The 19,873-nt window shown below is 57.7% G+C and overlaps 1 protein-coding gene and 2 long non-coding RNA genes across 8 annotated transcripts in view; 2 read left to right on the top strand and 1 right to left on the bottom strand.

Annotated features, from left to right (window-relative positions):
- Nucleotides 1-19,873, top strand: part of GSE1 (Gse1 coiled-coil protein) — a 395,294-nt gene that overhangs the window by 34,600 nt on the left and 340,821 nt on the right. The window contains exon 2 of one of the 6 annotated variants that reach the window (XM_086350200.1): nt 11,255-12,345. The exons of the other annotated variants lie outside the window; for them this stretch is intronic. Within the exon in view, the coding sequence (XP_086206326.1) occupies nt 11,255-12,028 (774 nt within the window). The 3' untranslated portion in view covers nt 12,029-12,345. Of the gene's footprint in view, nt 1-11,254; nt 12,346-19,873 lie in introns of those variants that run through there. 6 annotated transcript variants of the gene reach the window in all.
- LOC147353042 (uncharacterized) lies at nt 7,041-18,337 on the bottom strand. The gene is made up of 2 exons (XR_015145321.1): nt 17,885-18,337; nt 7,041-11,384 (listed from the first exon to the last, which is right to left on the bottom strand). It is a non-coding gene; the product is annotated as an uncharacterized LOC147353042 (long non-coding RNA).
- Nucleotides 17,031-19,873, top strand: part of LOC147353043 (uncharacterized) — a 39,076-nt gene continuing 36,233 nt past the window's right edge. The window contains exon 1 of the long non-coding RNA XR_015145323.1: nt 17,031-17,125. This is a non-coding gene — a long non-coding RNA (uncharacterized LOC147353043). The remainder of the gene's footprint in view (nt 17,126-19,873) is intronic.

The following is a 19,873-nucleotide window of genomic DNA, read 5'->3' on the forward strand; positions in this document are numbered from 1 at the left end:
TCTCAGTGCTAAATGTCAGGCAGACGCTTTTGCCACTTCCGTGTCGTGTGACCTTGGACAGGCCACTGGCTGTGTCTGAACCTCATTTCCGCCGTCTGTGAAACCTCCACAGTTCCCTGGGGCTGTGGGACCTGGAGGGGCCTGCCTCACAAGGCCTTTATGGGTGATAACTCGCTATCCAGTGTGAAGCGGGATCGCCACCGTCTAGCCTGAGGATGGCTGTGAGGGTGGAGGGGCGTAGACCGGGCCCCCCTGCCGGCTGCCCCGAGGAGCTCGGCCTCTGCCCCTGAGCCACCTGCGAGGCGGCCTGTCCAGGGCACTCAGCTCCGGAGACTTGGAGCTGGGTGCTACCCCAGGCCCTTTTTCTCTGCTTTCCTGCCGTCACATGGGGTGTGTTTCAGTCAGGGCTTCCATCCTGGGAGCCAGTGAGATCTTGGAACTCTTGAGTCTCATGCAACAGGGGGCTGAAAGCTTCTGTGTCACCACGATGCTGGTGTCACTTGAAACACGGCCTCTCTAACGGCTTTCACTTGGTGAGGATGCCTGTCATGGGCTGAATTGTGTACATACACGCGCACGCACGCACACCTCCAGTTCCTATGTTGACGTGCTAACCCTAGCGCCTTAGACTGCGGCCATGCTTGCAGACAGGGTCTTTAGAGAGGCAGTTAAGGTAGAATGAAGTCGTTCGGGTGGGGCCTGATCGAGTAGGTCTGGTGTCCTTGTACGAAGAGGGAATCAGGACACAGACACACACAGAAGGAAGACCACGCGCAGACGCGGGGAGAGGACGGCCGTCTACACGCTGCAGAGAGAGGCCTGGGAAGGAGCCAAGCCTGCTGACCACCGTGGTCCCCAGCTTCTAGCCTCCAGAACCCTGAGAAAAACGCATCTGCTGTTTGGGTCCATGCCTGATCCCTGGTTACACACTGCCCCCCCCCGATGTCCATGAGAGGTGTGCAGCACCCATGGGTGGTGACGGAGGGTGCTCAGCAGTGTGTGAAGGGTGCGTCTGGGCTTCACATTGGACATTTACACTGTTTCCCCCACTGTTGCAGATAACGTCTTCCTGCATGTTAACTGCTCTTACGCCTGTAGGGTGCGTCTCCAGAAGAGTCCTGGGGCTGCGGCTGCTGCGTATGGCTCTCCACCCACCCCGAGTGCATTGGTCAGTGCAGCGGGTCCTGCCGTGTGAGGAAAACACCCCTCCGGCCTGGGGAGCCCAGGGCCTGGGCCCTCAGCCATGCGGAGCGCCCTCCAGGGGGCCATACGACCTTGAAGGTCATCTTCTGGGCTCTGAGTCTGAGCTAGGGTTCTCACAGGAGCGGGGAACATCAGAGGAGCCCCTTGGCTGGGAGAGGGAAGACCAGTGTCCACAGGCAGCTCAGGCTCACAGGCTCCCGGGGCGGAGGTCAGCGGGCTGTTGGCAGCTGGGCTGCGTCAGTCATGTGGGAACGGAGGTCCTGGTCATCCTCACAGAGATTTTCTGTGGCTGGTTCTGTGACAGAGAGAGGGAGAGAGCGAGCTGCGAGTGGGTGGAGCCGTCACCAGGCATCTCTGCCAGGCTGGGAGCCAGCCCTGGCGCCCTCCCTCCCTCCCTCCGGGTACAAAATATCCCGTAATAGGCTCTGGCTGTTAGGAGTCCAGAGGCAGAAAGAAGAGATTGACATCATGCAAGTATTGGGTTCGGTGAAGGAGTCCCTCTGGCCCCATTGCCGTGTTTGTGGCTTCTGTCCACCTGGAGAGGTCTGCTCGGGGGCCAGCACCTCAGGGGCCGGTGCTGGGGCCAGTGTCCCCCCGGGTTCATGGCCACCTGAACCTGTGAACTTGCCCTTATTTGGAAATAAGGTCTTTGCAGATGTGATCTAGTGACGATGAGGTCAGGCTGGATAAGGGTGGCCCTGAATCCACTGCCTGGTGTCCTTATAAGAAGAGGGGAATTTGGACCCTGGCAGCACAGTGATGGGTGGAGACGGACACGCACACAGAGGCCACGTGAAGAGGGAGGCAGGGATGGGAACGCGGCTACAAGCCAAGGGACGCCGTGTGGCTGGCAGCTGCCAGAGGCTGGAGAAGCCCCGAGGGCTCCTCCCTGATCCCTTCAGGAGGCCTGTGGCCCTGCCCACACCTTGGATTCAAACTTGTGCAGACTGAGCAAACGAGTTTCTGTCGTTCAAGCACCTGGTTTGTGGTGACTAGTGACGGCAGCCCTGGGACACTTGCACGCATGCACACACCGCCCCCCCCAGTGGGCCTTCCTTTTCCGCCCTCTGGCCCTGCGTGTGCCCTCTTACAAAGCCACGATAGTGGCCGTTACACGCCTTGTCCCCTGGGTAGGGCTGGCCATGGGATGGGGCACTGTAGCTGTGCAATAAAGTTTTGCAGAATAGAGGGGCAGGGGCCAGAGCAGGAGGGAAAGGGAAGGGGTGACTCTCAGAGCTGACCCTGTGGGCAGGGGATGCCCCCCTCCTGCACTTGCCCTGGCCTCTTTGTCCAGTCTCGGCTTCTGGGTGGGAGTGAGGAGTGGCGCTGTGCCAGGGCCAGGGCCATCCAGAGTGCCCAGTGTGCCTGTCCCTCTCAGGCCTCAGTTTCCCTCACTGTAAGATGGGTTCATAACACCCTTTTTTTAGGCCCTCTTGGGGAAACAAGCAAGCTGGCCCATGGAAGGCAGTGTGCTGGACATTTGGGTGGGCCTTGACAAAGCCTGACTTGGTTGGGGAGCAGCTGGGCCTGCCGAGGGAGGGCGGCGGGGTGGGGGATGCCCACGGAAGAGGAGGAGGGCACAGTGGCTGAGGGTGTGCTGTTGAGGGGGCAGGTCCCACATGGGGCCCCAGCTGTACCAGTGCTGTCCTGGGGTAACTGATTCTGCCTCAGTGTCTCCACATGGGAAATGGGCGAGGTGAGCACACCAGCCCCACAAGGAGCCTCCCGTGGACTCTCAAAGCCTGTACCTCCGGTGACAGATAAGAGGGTGGGAGATCGAGCCTGACACGTATGAGACTTGCTGTGCCTGTGGAGTCGGCTTGTCTTCATTTCTGAGCTGTGTTTGGGGCTGAGGAGCAAAGTGCTGGCTGGTCAAACCAAAGGAAGCTTCTAGGTGCAGAAGCCTTTGCATCTGAAGGTTGGTCATCCCTTGAAAGAGCAGTGGAGAATGTGACACAGTGGGCGTCTAAAGGTCCCTGAGCCATCCATTCCTCCCCTCTGTGCTTTTGAGTTGGGGGGACCCATGTCAGAGGGACCCATGCTCAGAGGGACCCTGATATGTGGGAGAGGTGGTGCTGTCCAGACCCGCTCGCTCTGCTCCTGGCCCACTCTGGTTTGTACAATGAGAACTTTGCATAAAACTGGGGTCCCACACCCATGTCTCTCCCCCACTGGGACCCCGCTCATGCAGCAGGAAGCATCTGGCAGGGGTCAGTGGGCGGTCTGCACCGCAGAGGTGTGGTGTCCTCGGGCACGGAGGCCTGTCTCATCACCGTGGACCCCTTGGGCTGGGAATGGGCAGCTCCCCAGGAAGGCATCTTTTCTTGTCATCACTTCTTTCCTTCCTATGTTTTCCAGGATTGCATAAAAGCCCCTCTATGCTAGCTACAGCCCCAAGATCATAGGACCCCATCCTTGTTTCCCCAAGACCACCAAAGTGCTGTGTTAGGCCCACTGCACAGATGGGGCTCACTGAGCCCTGCCAGGCTGGTGTTTCTGTTTCTGGCCTGTGTCAGGGAAGGCGGGCTCCCCTGGTCGCCCAGCGCTGCAGGGGACAGGTGGGTGGCACTTCCCAGGGTGGCCCCAGCCTGAGGGAGGGGGGACTCTGCCACAGCTTTCGGCTGCTCTGGGGAGCCCTAGGCTGCTGCCACCCACAGGGGTCTTCCGCTGCCCAGGCGGGCTCGTGGGCCTCACATGGTGTTGGAGCATCCTCCTGGCCCCGGGGGCCGGCACCCCCACACTCAGCCACTCACCCCTTTCCTGGAGGCAGAGGGTGGGAAGCATTCTGTGACGTGTCCCCCACCCCTCTGTGCTGGAGGCAACTCAGTGTAACCCTGTGCCTGGGTTTCCCTTGCCCTGTTGGGGCCCCCTCTCCAGTGGGTGGCTATAAAAATAGCACTTGCTTTCAGTTAGGAGCTGGGGGCGGCGGGGGTCCGGTTTCCCTGCTCCTGGAGGAATTACCGGCCCACATGTTGCCAGGAGCCTTGGCTGGGAGAGGCAAGCGTGGCTCCAAGCCGGCGAGCGGGTGGCGGCGCAGATGGAAACTCGATCCCGGCTCAGCAGACTGTTTGATTTATTTTAAAATCAAGCAGATGGCTGCTGCAGGGGTTTGTTTAAGTTCAGCTCCGAGCCGGGCCCACGGCCAGGAGCCTCGGGGCAGCTGCGCCAAAAATTTTTCAATGACTTTGGTCGTCTAACCACCTCTTCCCTCCCTTTTGAACTTGAGCCTCACCACACACATGTCGGCCGCTCGCGCCATCTCCATGCGGCCCGGCTGCGCCCAGCTCTCCGGTCCCCGCTTTGTCTTGCCGCGTCCACCTCTTTGTCCTCCCGTATCTGTCTGTCTCTGCCTCTGTCTCTGAGTCTGTGTGTCTCCTGGTTTCTGGGTCTCCTCACTACTCCCTTTCCCAGGAAAGCTTGCCAGCTCTCCGCCAGGCTCCCTGGCTTCCTCTGCACCCTCTGCCCTGCCCTCACCCACCCCCAGCGGCACCACTCCAGCCATTGGCGCGTGGGGGAACAGCCAAGCTTTGTGGCCATGCAGCGTCCCCTGGGCTGTCCCCTGTCCGAGACACTGTGGCTGGGAAAACCAGGCCTCCACCGTAAAATCCTGGAGTAGACCAGCCCTCTGAGGGCAAGCGGTGCAGCTCCCGCCCGGGGCAGGAAGGCCAGTAGCCTGCAGCTGTCCCTGCTGGGGTGGAGCGGGTGGCCTGGGCACCCATAAGGAGCCCACTGTGTGGCTGTGTATCTGGGGAGGCCGGCCGGGGGCTGCCAGCGGGATTCTCACGCCCCCACGTGCTCATGCACAGACACTCACACACCTCCCCCAACACTGCTGGTGGACAGACCAGGTCATATCCCCCAGGCCCCCAGAAGAACTGACTGGTCCCCTGCTCAAATGGCAGCAGGCTCTGCAACCCCAGACCCATCCCCTAAGGGACCCAGCACCCGCTGCCACTTCCTAAACAAAGCAAGGCTTTAAATAGCTGCCAGCTCTGTAAATAACCCCAGATCCACGAGGGGCGCTCTCTAGACAGGTGGGACACGGCCTCCAGCCAACCCTGTACCAAGGAGCGGGGTGGAGGGCTGATGGCACTCAGGCCCCACGGCAGCCCTGGTTGGGTCCAGGGTGTTTTTCTGTCTCTGGATGGGATGGCCATCTCTGGTTGATGTGGTGGGTTCTGACTCAGCTGCCCATCCCAGCCCCTAGAGTCACCCCAACTCAGTGACCCACCTCAGGGAGGGCGGGAGAGGCCTGCACTAGCCTGGCCACAGGGCAGCTGGGGGTCCACAGGGGCGCTGGGGAGAGGACAGGGCAGGACGCTGGCTCCACACCTCTCTTCCTTTCGGCCACGTCCACGCTGGCAGGGACCTAGCCTGGCCCCCAGTGCCCCTCTGCCCCGCCCCAGGGTCCTCAGTAGAATGACATGCTTCAGGGTAGAGGCCCCAGCTTTCTCCATCAGACTCTGCCCTGAATGGATCCAAGGAGACCTCAGGGACAGACTTGTCCAGAACGGCAGCGCGCGGAGCCCAGCCCTCAGCTGGGTCCAGAGCAGAACTCCTGCACCCCTTGCCTGAGGGCCAGTTGGTCAAGTGGTCACAGGACCATAGGATATGCTGGAGGCAGCGCCCTTGAGTGCAGGACCATGGCCTCTACACATCCCCGGGGGGGATAGTTTCACATCCCAGCACAATTGCATTAGTTCTCCAGGGCATCGTGGATGGTGGAAACCAGCCCGCCAGCAGCTTTAAAAATCTTTGTATCTGTTTTTCAAAACAGCCCATTCCCATCTCCCATGGCCATGTACCAGCATCTCTGTCAGATCAAATAATTTGAAAATTGTAATGATTTTGGCATTTCCTAGAACAGCCCAGGAAGCTGAAAGCATGGCCCAATTAAAAAATGCGTCCCAGTTCGCTTCGTGGATTGGATGGGTGGGGGTCATTCCTGTTGAAAATGCACCTTGGGAGGTGGGGAAGTTTTTGTTGATTTATTTTCTGTCTCTCTGGTCACCTGCCTGGGCTGGCCTTCACTGCACAGAGGCCTGGATCCACCACAGGGCTTCATTAATACTGTGACTTCTCTTCTCTTTCTAGTTTAATTTTTGTGTAAGAAAGAGGAAAACAAAAATTTAAAAGCTGCATATCCCCAAAGCTGTAAAACTTTTTGAAATTTCATTTTCTAGGTGGTTTTACCAGATTGATGTTTTTGTTCATTTACTGATTAGTTGTATGAAGGAGAATATGGTTTATGGGCAGGCAGGCATCAAAGCAATCACACCCGAGTATTCTACCTCAGGAAAACCCAGAAAAGTGCCTTTAGACTTACCAGTGTTATGAATTATAAAGTCTTCAAACTGCTAAGCTTGATGATGACCAAATGGGGCCAGCACCATTTTTCTTACCGTTCTTTACTGTATAAAAAAATAAACATCATGTAAAATTTACCATTACACCATCTTAAAGGGTCCAGCCTAGTGGCGTTAAGTGTTTGTGTGTGCTGTTGTGTGACCATCACCACCATGTAGTTCCAGAACTTTCTTATCACCCAAACTGAAACTCCATACCCACTTCCAGTGCTATTTTCAAGATGTTATGGAGGCAGAGACGCTGCCTGGGCAGCACAGAGCACACACAGAGGTTTTCCGTGTAGGGGCCAAAATCCCTGGATGCGGTGGAGAGAACAGACCAAGGAGCAGAAAACGGTGGCAGAAAATTGTATGTCGATGACAGGAGTGGACACAGAGAGGGACCAGGGGAGAAGCAAAGGAAGAGGGGGGTTGAGGAACAGAGGAGAGGTTCCAGAAGCCAAACTTAAAAAAAAAGCACCCTGGGTCTGGTTGGCAGCTGCAGAACATTGTTATATTTGAGTGGAGCTGGAGGCTCTACAGATTAGCGAGAGCTGTTCCAGTTCCAGTTTATAGCTTAGTTTGAGTCAGACTCCCTGGTTTCCTGGATGCCCAGTCCTTGGTGGGATCCAGAAGCTCCATCATTCATTCCGTGGAGGTCTGCTGAGCATGTTCTGAGTACAGGAGACCCAGCTCTGAACAGGTCAGACCTCCCTCCGCTCCCCACACCTTCCCCCATCCAGTTCATCTTCTGCAGGCGGACCTGACTGAGAAGAAAGGAGGGAACAGGTACACACCGTGCTGTCAGATAAACCTGCAGCCAGGTATCACCGGAGAGGTGGGGAAGCCTGGAGGGAGCTGATGAGCAGGGGCTGTATGGGGATTGACTGGCATGCTTGGGAGCGGCTGGGAGGCACAGCTTTGACTGGCAGGAGGGGCTGGTCAGGCGAAGAGTGGTCCTGGCAGAAGGGAAGAGGAGCAATCACTGTGAAAGTTCTGGTGGGGACGCGCTTGGGACTGTGTAGGTAAAGCGGGTGGTTGGCTCGGCCGGTGGGTGAATAGGGAGGAAGGGGAGCCCAGGAGGACTGGAGGATGTCAAGCCCTGAGAGTTCCAAGTGGGAAGGGGATTTGTTGGGGTGGTTCCCTGGGGAGATGTAACCTGATGGGTGGAACCCTATCCCTCTGGCTGCTGGGTGGGGAGCAGAGTGGAGAGGGCAGGCATGGACGTGGCATCAAAGAATATGTTGAGTCCCATCAGGGTCCACCAGCCACCCTTCAGTTGGCCTTTGATCACTCTGACTGCTTCGTGGAGAGTCTCGGGCTCTCTTCAGCGCCCCCTTATTGCTTGCTGTGTCACAAATGCCCCCAAATGTTGTAGCTTAAAACAAGGTTTGACTGGGGCTGGGCGGTCAGCTCCAAGATGGCGCCTCACACAGCCTCGACTGGAGCCTCAGCTCCTTGCCGTGTGGGTGTCTCCCTAGAGCAGCTGGCTTTGCCCAGAGTCAGTGACCCAAGAAAGAACCAGTGGGGAGCCTCAGTGCCTCAAATGACCTGGTCTCAGAAGCCACGCGTGGTCACTTCTGCCCTGTTCTCTTCACGGGACGCGAATCCCTAAGTCTGGCCCACACTCAAGGGCTCTGCCTCTTCAGGGGGAGGCATGTCAGAGCATCCATGGATATGTTTTTAAACCACCACACTCGCTGATCTCCATCTTTAATAGAGAGAGAATAGGTCTTGGGTCCCGAGCCTTCATTGGGCATTTTATTTGGCTAAAATTGAATAGCATTGCATCATTTTCACAGTATGTATTTTTAGGGTTATTTTCCACTTATGTTGCTTAATACTGATTTTCCTTTTAGGGTAGTCATGTACATTATAAATATATTTAAGCTTAAAAAAATGAGTTGACTTAAGGGAGATTATGAAGTAAGAAACACTAAGTAGATTTCAGAGGAAGGACAGAGAGAGTGAAAATGCCATAAAGTAGGAGGTGGAACGTGGTGGCCACGGCTGGGGCCTGCTGGCAGCAGAGTAGCTGAGAGTTCAGGCTCTGGGTTTGACCCCCGGCTCAGCCTCCTGCAACTCTGTGACTGCGGGTGGTAATCTAGCCCCTTTGGACCTGTTTCCCTGTTGATAAAGTTAGTGAGCCACCTGCTGCCTGGGCGTTGTGGGGTATCCAGGGAAGGGCTCGGCACAGGGCCGGGTAGGGAGTAAGGGCCCATGAGTGTCCACTGCTATGATGGCAGCCTGTCCACACAGTCTTCAGGCTCCTTGAGATGCTCCTGGAGTGTGTGTGGGGGGTGTGTGTGTGTGTGTGTGTGTGTGTGTGTGTGTGTGTGTAGCTGGAGAACTGAGGAGATACCCACCCCCTCTGTTCACTCAGAGCAGTGGTAGCACCTGTTGGTGAGGGGGGGAGGCTCCTTTGGGGGGCTCTTCATCTGGTCAGAACACTGAGATTGCCCATAAGAGATCAGTGGCCCGAGTAGCGGCCGTCCTCCTCACCCACTTGCCTGCCCAGCCGTCCTCCGTGCGTGCATCTTCTCTGTCCTTTCATCCATCCCATGCGTGTATGCGTCTGGCCTGCCTGCCTGCCGTCCGTCCTTCCACCTACCCATCCATCCACCAATTTCCTTTGCACTGTCCACACGCGTGTCCATCGCCCATCTGTCTGCCATGCACCTGCCTGTCCTCCCCCGTCCCTTCATAGTTCTGTCTTGCCTGGCTCCTCATGGCATCTACCTGTCCATGTATCTTGTTTTCCTTCGGGCGTCCACCCACCAGTCCATCCATCCATTCCTCCTTCCTTTCGTCCTTCCGTGCATCCACCTGTCCATCCATCAGTGCATTGGTCCATCCATCCATTTAACAGGCATCTGATTTTGTACTGCTGCTGCTGCTGCTTCTAAGTCGCTTCAGTCGTGTCCAACTCTGTGCGACCCCATAGACGGCAGCCCACCAGGCTCCCCCGTCCCTGGTATTCTCCAGGCAAGAACACTGGAGTGGGTTGCCACTTCCTTCTCCAATGCATGAAAGTGAAAAGTGAAAGTGAAGTCGCTTAGTCGGGTCCGACTCTTCGCAACCCCATGGACTGCAGCCCACCAGGCTCCTCCGTCCGTGAGATTTTCCAGGCACGAGTACTGGAGTGGGGTGCCATTGCCTTCTCTGGATTTTGTACTGAGAATGTAGCAATGAACAAAAGAGCCCCTGCCATCAGAGCATTCCTGTCCAGTCAGGGAGGCCTGTACATTGTGAAGGATGAGAAGAGATGGTGGGTTATGCTCTAATGGTGTAGTGAGCGCCTGCTGTATGCATGCAGCCTCATGATCAGTGAAGGCAAATGCATGAGGCCCTCATAGTGGGTGTGTGTCCACAGGACAGAAGTGTCAAAAGGGGATGTGATCAGCTCTACCTTGCAAGGGAGGGAATACTTGAAGGGCTCCTGTGGGATGTGCAGGAGGTGGCCGGAAAGGGTGATTGAGGTGGCAGGAACCACACAGGCAAGTTTGGGGATGTTTGCATGACTGAGGAGCCTCTGGACGGCATCCTGTCCTGGAGGAGAACTTGCAGGTTGGGGCCAGAGTCGGGGGTTGTTGGGCCAATTTGAAGGAAACTCTGGGAGTCGCAGAGGATAAGCGTAGGCAGAGAACGTAGCAGGGAGGTTATTTCAGGCCAGTCAGGACTCCGGATACATGCTGGCTCCGTGAGGAGCCCTGGGAGAAGGGAACTCATTCACTAATTCACTCAGCGTGTCCTGCATGCTGGCCGTGTGTGGGCACAGGGGGTGCAGCAGGAAACAAGACAGGCCAGGTCCTGCCTCACCATCTGATCGGAGGCCTCAAACGTTAAGCATAAATCGATGCCACAGGATGCCCTGCCAGTAGTGAGAAGAGTGTAGTAGAGAAGACACTGGGGTGGGGTGGCGGTGGGGAGCACTGCCTGGGATGAACAGGCTGGCCTCTCCCAGGATGGAGGGCAGGCATGCCACGGGGCATGGGGGGAGAACAGCTTCCAGACAGAGGGGCAGCTCACAGAGGCCCTGCGGTGGGTGCAGCTGGCCTGCTGGGGCAGATGTGTGATCCAGTCTCTACGGACCCTAGCACTCAGCTTGTGAGGAGTGAATGGACTATAGGCATGATGTCGGAGATCAGAGATGGAGAGGCCTGTACAGAGGGTTTGTGTTTTTTTTACTGTGGGTGCTGGGGAGCCTCTGAAGGTGGGTGAGCAGGGGAGGTTCCTGAGCATCGTTCTTGGGCAGCAACATGCAGGATGGCCAGGATGGGGAGGGCGAAGCTCTTGGGCCAAAAGCTTCTGGGGGTGCTGAGTCATGCAGTTAATGCCAAGGCTTTAAGATCACCTGAGCCTGGGACCCAGTCCTCCCCTGCCGCAAACCAGCGCTGTGACCCAGGCGAGGTACTTCTGCCTCTGAGCCTCCGTGTCCTCACGTTCAGAACAGGCCTAACCACGGGGCCTGTGTCTGGGGTTGTCATGGAGATGCCAGATGTCAGGAGTGAGCAGCCCCTCCCCTGACTGCGTAGGAACCTTGTGCCTGCTCAGTCGTGTCCAACTCTGCAACCCCATGGACTGTAACCCACCAGGCTCCTCTGTCCTTGGGGTCCTCTGGGCAAGAATACTGGGGCGGGTTGCCATTTCTTCCTCCAGGGGATCTTTTTGACCCAGGGATCAAACCTACGTCTCATGCATTGCAGGTGGATTCTTCACCACTGAGCCACCTGAGTAGGAACCTTGCTCACACTGATTCTGGCAGCTTCCCAGGCCGGCGAGAACCGCATGTGTCGTGGATGGATGCAGTCTGGCAGGAGGGCAGCTCTATCGTTTCTGATGAAAAGAAGATGCAGAGACGTGTCTCAGTGTACCATGCCGCAAAGGGGCCTGGGGCCTCCCGCCCTCCCTGGGGAGAGAACACACCCAAGTTACAAGGCCCCCAGCCCCGCAGTCTGTTCCGAGCTGTGCAGGGCCTGGGCGTCCGACAAGCCAAACAATTGTTTTTGAGTCACTGCAGTATGGCAGCCAAACGGAACTGCTTCCATGGTCGGCTCTGGCGGGAGGGGTGGAGGGACACCACCTCCTCCTCGAAGGGGAGGCTACTTGGCTGGAGTCAGGAGCACAGCTTGCAGAGTTGGGGTGGGGGGCCTCTGTGGACCTGGGCTGAGGTCTGCCCCAGGCCGACAGGGTGCCCACTTCGGGGCTGCCACGCTGGCTCTGGGTCGGCAGGGGTGGAGGGAGACGGGCGGCTGCATGGAGGGGTGTCTCTCCCTGCAGGCATCGGCAGGCTGGAGCCAGCTGCTCTGGCCTTGGCAGGGCGAACACAGAGCAAGTCAGCACAGCCTCCGCAGTGCCAAGGCCGGGAGCAGGCTTGCGGCTCCCGTTCCACTTCTGTGGGCGGGGCCTTTGTGCCCACCTGGCTTCCCCCTGGGGCCTGGCCCTCCTGCACCCCCACATTCTCTGACAGTGATGGCTAATTAGAGCTGATGTCCTCTGGGGGCACTTTCTATGTGCCAGGCACTGTGCAAAATGTTTTCATGTATACTAAGTTGTTTAACACTCGCAAAATACTGTTCGCATTTTATGGAGAAGGTGATGGAGGCACAGAGGAGTTAAGTAAATTACCAAAGGTCCCACAGCCAGCAAGTAGTAGATAGAGCTGATTCCAGAATCCATGCTTTTAGCTTCTTCACGAGATCACCTCCTACAGCCAATGTTGACAGTGCCAGCTGCAGCCCCTAGCCCCCGGTGTGCAAGAGGCAACCTTTCCCTTAAATTAAAGTGAATCCAAGTATAATAGTCTCAGCCCTTTCCTCTTGGTCACAAGCTGGCTGCCACAGCTCCAAGCATCGCATTCTTACAGGAGGATAGCATCCAAAAGCAGAATGGGAAGGGATGGGGTCTCCTTTGCCATTTTCTCTTTGGGGCAAGGGTGTTTTCCAGAAGACCTTAGCAAATTTGGGTCCATCTGTCCAAGTTGGGTCACATGCCCATCTGTAATTGCAAGGTGCTGGGAATACAAGTATCTGACCTTTCCAGACTTCACGCGCGGCAGGCTCTGCCATCAGAAAAAGAAGCAGATAGGAATGGCTGGTGGGGAGCAGCCCAATTGGCCTGATCTTCAAGCAGGGGTTGCCACCTCCATTTTACAGATGAGGAATGAGGCTCAGTGGCAGGAGCCTGGCCTGGGTCTGTGGACCCCGTGCTGGCATCGAGCATCTGGGCGGGGTGCTTCCTCCGCGTTCGTTTCAGAACTGCACCTCGAGCTGGGGGTCAGCCTCTGGAAGGCTGCAACAGGGCGTGTGTGTCTTTTGGGCGTCCTTGTGTGACTCAGGAATGAACATCTAGAAGGTTCTGAATCACCCTGTACTGTACTGGAACAGCTCGTGTTACCCACACTCCTCTCTGTTTGCAAATGCCACAAACCCAATTCCAAAAGTGTGTTTGTGGACTCCTGTAACCAGTGACGGTGCAGCTGAGCCCAGGCACCCTTGGATCCAGACGCATCAGTCCTTCCGCCGGTCTCCATCCTCAGCTTTGCTTTCCCCTGTGTGGAATGCATCCTCGGGCATGTTCTCCTCACGGGTCAGAGATGGCTAAGGTCAGTTCTAGGCTAGCATCTAGTGATTCCAAAGAGGGCACGGAGAGGAATTCCTGGGAAATGTGCCAAGGAAGATTCTGACCGGCCCACCCTTGTAGAGGGGAAAGGAGTCTGTTGGTGGACGGGGCCACTGGGTCAGGGAGGGACAGATGCTGGTTAGATACAGTGAAAAAGTTGCTTACTCCAGATGAGTGAGTGATGGAAAGGTGAAGGATAGATAGATGGACAGATGAATGGAGGCATGAATGTGCTGATGGTTAAACAGATAGGTGCTTAGATGGACAGATAGATGGACCAATAGCTGGATGTGTGGTTGGAATGGGAGACAGCTGGCTGACTGTAGCTCCCCCTCCTTTCCTAGAAGCTCCCTGGGCAGAGCTGCCTGTGTGAGTGATAATGCAGGCTCTACTGGGTCTTCCACTGAGGCAGCTAACTGCTTAGCCCCCAAAGCCCGTCTAAACCTTCAGTTTCATTTTTGTAGCAAGGTCATTTCTGCTCCTTCCCCCATGAGTGTCTTTAATAACACTTACTCTTCCCACAGCACAAAATGATGCCTTAGAAAACTTGAAAGATTTAGAACAACTTGCAAAAGCACATGGGGAGTCGTCATGGTCCTGGCCTGCGGACCCCTTGACTCTGCCAGCTGGTGGGTGTCCGTCTGTGGCTCTTCTCTGACAGCTGCAGGTGCCGGTGCTTGGCAGCCCCTGTGCTTTGGTTTAGGGAGCGCCAGCCTCATGGGGCCTGGTCCCAGCCAGACTTGCTTCCTCCCAGTGGGGAGATGAACGGTGGTGACCTTTTTGGCAGGCGAACCAGAACCAAGGTGTGGGCTGTTCCTACCTCTCTTTGGAGGTGTGTCTGTTGCTACAAGGCCGCAGGGAGGCGGGCGCTTTCACGGCTGCTCCCCTGGGAGCTGCCTTCTCAACTCAGAGGAACATGCACATCGCAGGAGGCCACGAGCTGCCTGCCTCCTTGGGGACACGCTCTGAACGGCCAGCCCTCACCTGAACGTGAATGTTCTGCCCATTTTCATACCAGCCTGTTCCCCTCAGGCAGGCTTTTCAGACCACCCTGTCAGACACCCTCAGAGGGGCAGGCAGACGGGGTCTCAGGCGCTGGATGGGCTATGAGTGTCCAGAGCAAAGAGGGACAGGGTTGCTCCCTGGTGCTGCTTAGGGTATGGGCTTGGGAGCAGAGTACACGGGTCCTCAGTTGGGTGCTGCCACTCAGGCCCTCACAAGGTCTGGCTGTGTTCCTGTGTGAGGCGCAAGGCAGGGAGAAGGCGGCCCTCTCCCCATGTCCTGGGTTTTCCTTCTTAGGCCCCGCAGAAACAGCAGCGCCCTGCTCTCAGGTACCTGCCCTTCTGCCCAGAATATCTGCTGCTTTTCATCAAACATGCTAGTGTCACCTCCTCCAGGAGGCCTCCATGACTACTCCAGTTGAAGAAAGCTTCTGTATACCCTGGTTGCCTCTCTTGGATATCAGCCCTGTGTCTGTGTCCTTTCTGATGTGGATGGACGTATGAGTGACTCTGGGTTCCAGTGTGTGACGCGCTTGAGCAGGACTCCCACGGCTGGGCTTCTGGGCATGTGGCCATGGGTCAGAGCGGGTGGTGGGCAGGCAGAGGCAGGGGACGTGCCTCTGGTCCCAGGGCTCTCTTGAGGGCTGATGCCTGGCCTTGTCCTCATTAGTGCAACGCATGGGGAAATAGCGTACCAGCCTTCTCGCCCCAAGAATCCGAGTAGTCACCTCCCTCCCTTGCAAAGCTGCTTGCAAAGATGAGGCGTCTGCCAAGCCACATTTATCAGCCAATCATTAATTCATTTCCTCATTTTTTATTAATCACTGCCACCAGCCAGAGCTTCAGATGGGGATGAAAAGCACTAAGGAGGCACCAGGTTGGCAGAATTGCCACCCCAACCAAGGGAACGGGGAGCTGGAGCCCGGCTGGGGCCCTCCAGTGGGGACTGCTCCACCTTTGGGGGCATTTAGAACAGCTCCAGGGGCCCTGCTTGTCTCCTTTCATCAGGGGGAACTGCTCTGACAGCCTGTGCACACACGTCTGTATGTTTGCATGTTTGTATTGCTGCGTGCATGTGTGTGGGTTGACGTTGTAGTGTGTTATGTGGTGCATCTGGGAGACATGGGTGTGTGATGTGGGTACACACAGAGCCTGTGTGCACAGTGTGTGTTCTTATGTGTGTGGTATGTGGGGGCTGTGGGTGTGTGACATGTGTACACACAGAGCCTGTGTGCATAGTGTGTGGTATGTGGGGGGGTGTGGGTATGTGATGTGTGTACACACAGAGCCTGTGTGCATAGTGTGTGTGCTTGCATGTGTGGCATGTGGGGGCTGTGGGTATGTGACATGTGTACACACAGAGCCTGTGTGCATAGTGTGTGTGCTTGTGTGTGTGGTACGTGGGGGGTGTGGGTGTGGTACGTGGGGGGTGTGGGTGTGTGATGTGTGTACACACAGAGCCTGGGTGCATAGTGTGTGTGCTTGCGTGTGTGGTATGTGGGGGCTGTGGGTGTGTGATGTGTGTACACACAGAGCCTGTGTGCATAGTGTGGGGGCTGTGGGTGTGTGATGTGTGTACACACAGAGCCTGGGTGCATAGTGTGTGTTCTTGTGTGTCATGTGGGGGCTGTGGGTGTGTGATATGTACGCACAGAGCCTGTATGCGTAGTGTGTGTTCTTGTGGGTGTGTCTGTGCATGTGGTGTGCGCAGTGTGCATGGGTGGAGGCAGGGGGAACACACAGACTGACAAGGAGTTTCTCTGGATGATTAATGGCCTTTGGAAGGAGGCGCCGCGTCCATCAGACGCTCCTGGCAGGTTCTGAGCTCGGCTCCCCGCCTGCCTCCTGGCTGAACCAGCCCAGGTGAGGCTGTGTTCCCAGCCGGTGGCCCAGGGCTGGTGGGCCAGGTCCCTGAGGGAACAGAGCCCCCTCCAGGGCTGCTTGCTTTCAGCTTGGCCTGCCCCAGGTCCTTTCTGCCCTTGCCCCTCCGCCGTGTGCAGTGTGGACCACCCGGTCAGCAACGCGGAATGCTGCTTTGACCCCCACCCCTAGGGCACCCACCCTCCAGGGACTGTTGTTCAGCAGGATCAGACCAGGGCCCAGGAACCTGCATTTTTAACAAGTGTCACGGGGGTCTGATTCTGGAGGGCTGCAGACCACACTTTGAAAAACCCACTAGTGCTACAAGGGAAGGTGCCCTCCCCCTTCTGTATTTGTCCCTCGTGCATCCATTCTGCCTCCCTTTCGTTGGCTGTGTGACCCTAGGCAAGTCACTTTACCTCTCTAGGCCACTTCCTCACTTTTTAATAATAATCCTGCCTCTCACTCATCTGGGGATCTTTCTGGGCCTCAGCTTCTTCATCTGTGCCATGTGGGTATACTAGCCCGAGCCTCCTTGGGTTCTCAGGTTCTTGGGAGGAGTGAATGAGTCATTCCCGTGGGCATCTAAGTGGCTGTCGCTGCTGTTCCATGCCCTGGAGCTAGGGTGTGTGGTTAGGGCCATGTGGCGCACAGTGGGTTTTCAGGGAAGTGAATATCTTTCTAAATCCTAGTAATAGCATCTGAGCTTACTGAGCTTCCTACCACCTGTGGCTTGCGACCTCCTTACCCCCATTTTACAGACAAGAAAACTGAGGCTCAGAGAAATCACGTGACTCACCTGAGGTGAGTTGGCCCAGGAGAGCTTGATCCCCAGACCCTTGGGATCTTATTTCTGCCCTTGGCCTTCAGGTTGGGGAGGTGGGTGAGGTTGAGGCTCCAAAGTCATTAACCCCCTCCCTTCCCCCAGCAACCCTGGGAACGCCGGCCGAGGGCACAGCGGGGCGGGCGGGGCTGGAGGGGTTGGGAGGCGTTGGAGCCACAGCCGCCAGCAAATCCAGCCCAGCTGGGGGATTAGACCGCATCTGGCTCGGTTTACACCAGAGAAACAAAGGCGGCTGCCGGCGCCTTTATCTGGTACGGAGGGTTGGGCGGGGGGAGCTGCCCTCAGCCCTGTGGGGGACCTGGGTGGAAGGGAGGAGCGGAATCTGGGCCCTGATCCCGACACTAGCTCCCCTATCTGCCCTGTGACCCACAGGGAGGTGACCTCACTTCTCTGGATGAAGGACAGAGTGTTTCTGGGGTGAAGTAGAGGGGCCAGGCTGCGGGGTAGGGGGGCAGGGAGTCCTCGGAGCCCCGGTTCCCTGCAGCTGCCCTTCCCAGGCAGCCTGCCCAGCCTGGAGTGGGGGTCCCCACCCTAGGGGCACGTGGAATGTGAGCACTTCCCCCTCAGGCTGTGGCCCCAAACTTAGCACTAGGTCTCCCCTTTCAGTCATAGAAGGGAAACAGCCAATAAAACAGAAAATCAGAGCGAGCCCGGAACTGCACCCCTCCTCCAGCAGCATGGAAGTGTTGGCTTGGGGGGGTGTGCTGGTTATTTATGCCTCCCTGACCCCAAGGGGGTTCTGGCCCCCGGAGGGGTGGGTTCTTAGCTCTCCCCCCACCGACAGCTCGCGGGTGTGGAGGTGTTCTGACTCCTCCCCGTCACCTTAGGGGCGGGGGCTTGAGCTCCCCCTCACCGCCTCAGGGGTGGTGTGGGCCTGGCTCCTCCCCAACGGCCCCAGGGCTGGGGGTGGGGGGTGCACCGCCTGCCCACCCCGGGAAGCAGGAGGGCGCGGGTGCCAGGCTGGCGGAGGTGGCCGGTGGGTGCGCGGCTCGCCGGAGCCAGGAGCTGACCTTATTAGCCGGGGGCAGCTGTTCGTGAAGCACATCTGGCAGCGGGCTGCGGCTGTATCCCGCGGACTGCCCCCGCCCCCCAGCCTGGCGTTACCTTCCAGGAATGCTGGCAGCGCCTCTCCATCTGGAGCGCGTTTCTGGGGCAGCCGGCGCCCCCTCCGGCGCCGGGCCCGGGGCTGGGGGTGGGCGCCGCCCGCCCGGATTTCCTGGCTCCTCCCTCCTCCGCTGCCGGTGTGGCTCCCAGGGTAGGCCCGCCACTGGGCCCGAGGCAGAAGGGGCAGCGGATGTGATGTGGCTTTCTTCCTGGGAGGAGTGCGAGGCCTAAGGACCAGCTGCTCGGCCCCCACTTGCCGAGAGGGGAAACTGAGGTCTGGAGGAGTCCGAGGCCTCCTATGGGGCCCTGTGGCTTCCGTGTGGTGCTGATTTTGGTGTTAACCTGACACCATACAGGTGTGATAGGTTCATTATCAACCCGCTGTGTGACCGTCCTGGCCCGGTGTTCACCTCTGGCTGGCTGGCTGGCTGGGTAGAAGCTCCAGGGCCTGGGACCCGGCTGAGGGGACAGTAACCACTGAAAGGCAAAGCAGGCAGCCCAAGGCTATGGCTGCGGGCAGACAGAGCCGTGTAATGCCTCTCTGGTTCCTCGCCCAGCCTCATCATTTTCAAGCTGTGTGATCTGGGTGTGTGACTTCACCTCTCTGTGCCTCAGCCTTGGCTGTAGAATGGGCTGGTAGTGGTGCCTCACACAGGAACGTGACACTGTAGGTGAGAGATAGCCTGAGAACAGCGCGGGGCGGGATGGAGCTGAGGGCTTCCATGAGCAGGGCCGGGGGAGATGCTGTGAAACACACACAGTCAGATGTACAAAAGAGAGCAGCAGGTACGTGTGTCTGAATCCAGAGGAAAGGTGGGTGGGCAGCTTGTAGCCAGTGTGAAGGCTGGGAATGCCCACTCTTGGGTGCATCTCTTGAACTCTGTGGCCAGGCAGTGGGAGCCCTTGAAGGTTCATGAGCAGGAGAGTGAGCTGGGCCCTGCAGCAGCAGTCCCCTCTCCACTTCGGGTGGAGCGTCCCTCTGCTTCACACTGACTTTTTGGCACCTACCAGGTACCCCAGGACCTCTGCCCAGCTGCCCCTGCCAGCGCCTCCCCAGCCCCACACCCTTCTCCTCCTGCAAGGCCTCCTGTGCATCTCGTGTACTCTGATTGTGTTTGTCACCTCAGCCTCACACCAGGGGTCTCCAGTGTAAAACTAGACGCTCGTGGATGGGGTGAGGGGGACTTCTGCAAAGACTGGTGGACAGGGGCCATAGGCCGAGGGCCTAGCATGGACAGAGGCTTGGAGAAGCGGTGAGCTTGAGTAGCTGCCTACTCTGGGGGCCTGTCCCATTGACTGGAATCCTGAGAGGGGAGTCCAGATTTGAAGTTGACAACAGGCTCCACCCTTCAGGGTTTGCCTTATCCTGGAAGTCATGGGGAGCCAGTGAAGGTGGGTGAGTGAAGCTCCTTGGGGCAGGATGAGCTTGTCTGCTGCACTGACCCCCAGCGTCTTGAGTGGGCAAGATACATCCTAGGACCCCCTAGTCACTGCTCAAGTGAATGAAGAAGGGGTATCGGGGAGCAAAGGCAAGGGCTTGGCTGCAGACAGGGTGGTGGGTAGGAGTGGACGGGGGAGCGCTGGGGCCTGGGCTCCTGGCTGGGCCACCCAGCCAGCTGTGCTGTCACACCCACGATGGGGGAGCCGCCGTGCGCATAGGCACCCCCGGGGGTGGCATCCTGCCAGGGACACTTTCTCTGCCCAAGTTCCCTGCAAGGCCCAGCAGGAAGAGTCTAGGGACCCGACCCTGGCCTGGTGCCATAGGGTACCTGGGGGGCCACCCCCAGCCCAGTCACCCGCCAGTCTGCCCTGACTCCCCCAGACACCAGAGCTCTCCCTCCAGCATCTGCTGCCTGCTTCCTCCCTCCCCCAGAGCCTGTTTGTTTTTCTTCCAG

Source organism: Bos grunniens, chromosome 18, assembly GCF_055505025.1.
Source record: "Bos grunniens cultivar Pamir isolate PY7600 chromosome 18, Bosgru_T2T1.0, whole genome shotgun sequence".
Classification (NCBI taxonomy): domain Eukaryota; kingdom Metazoa; phylum Chordata; class Mammalia; order Artiodactyla; family Bovidae; genus Bos; species Bos grunniens.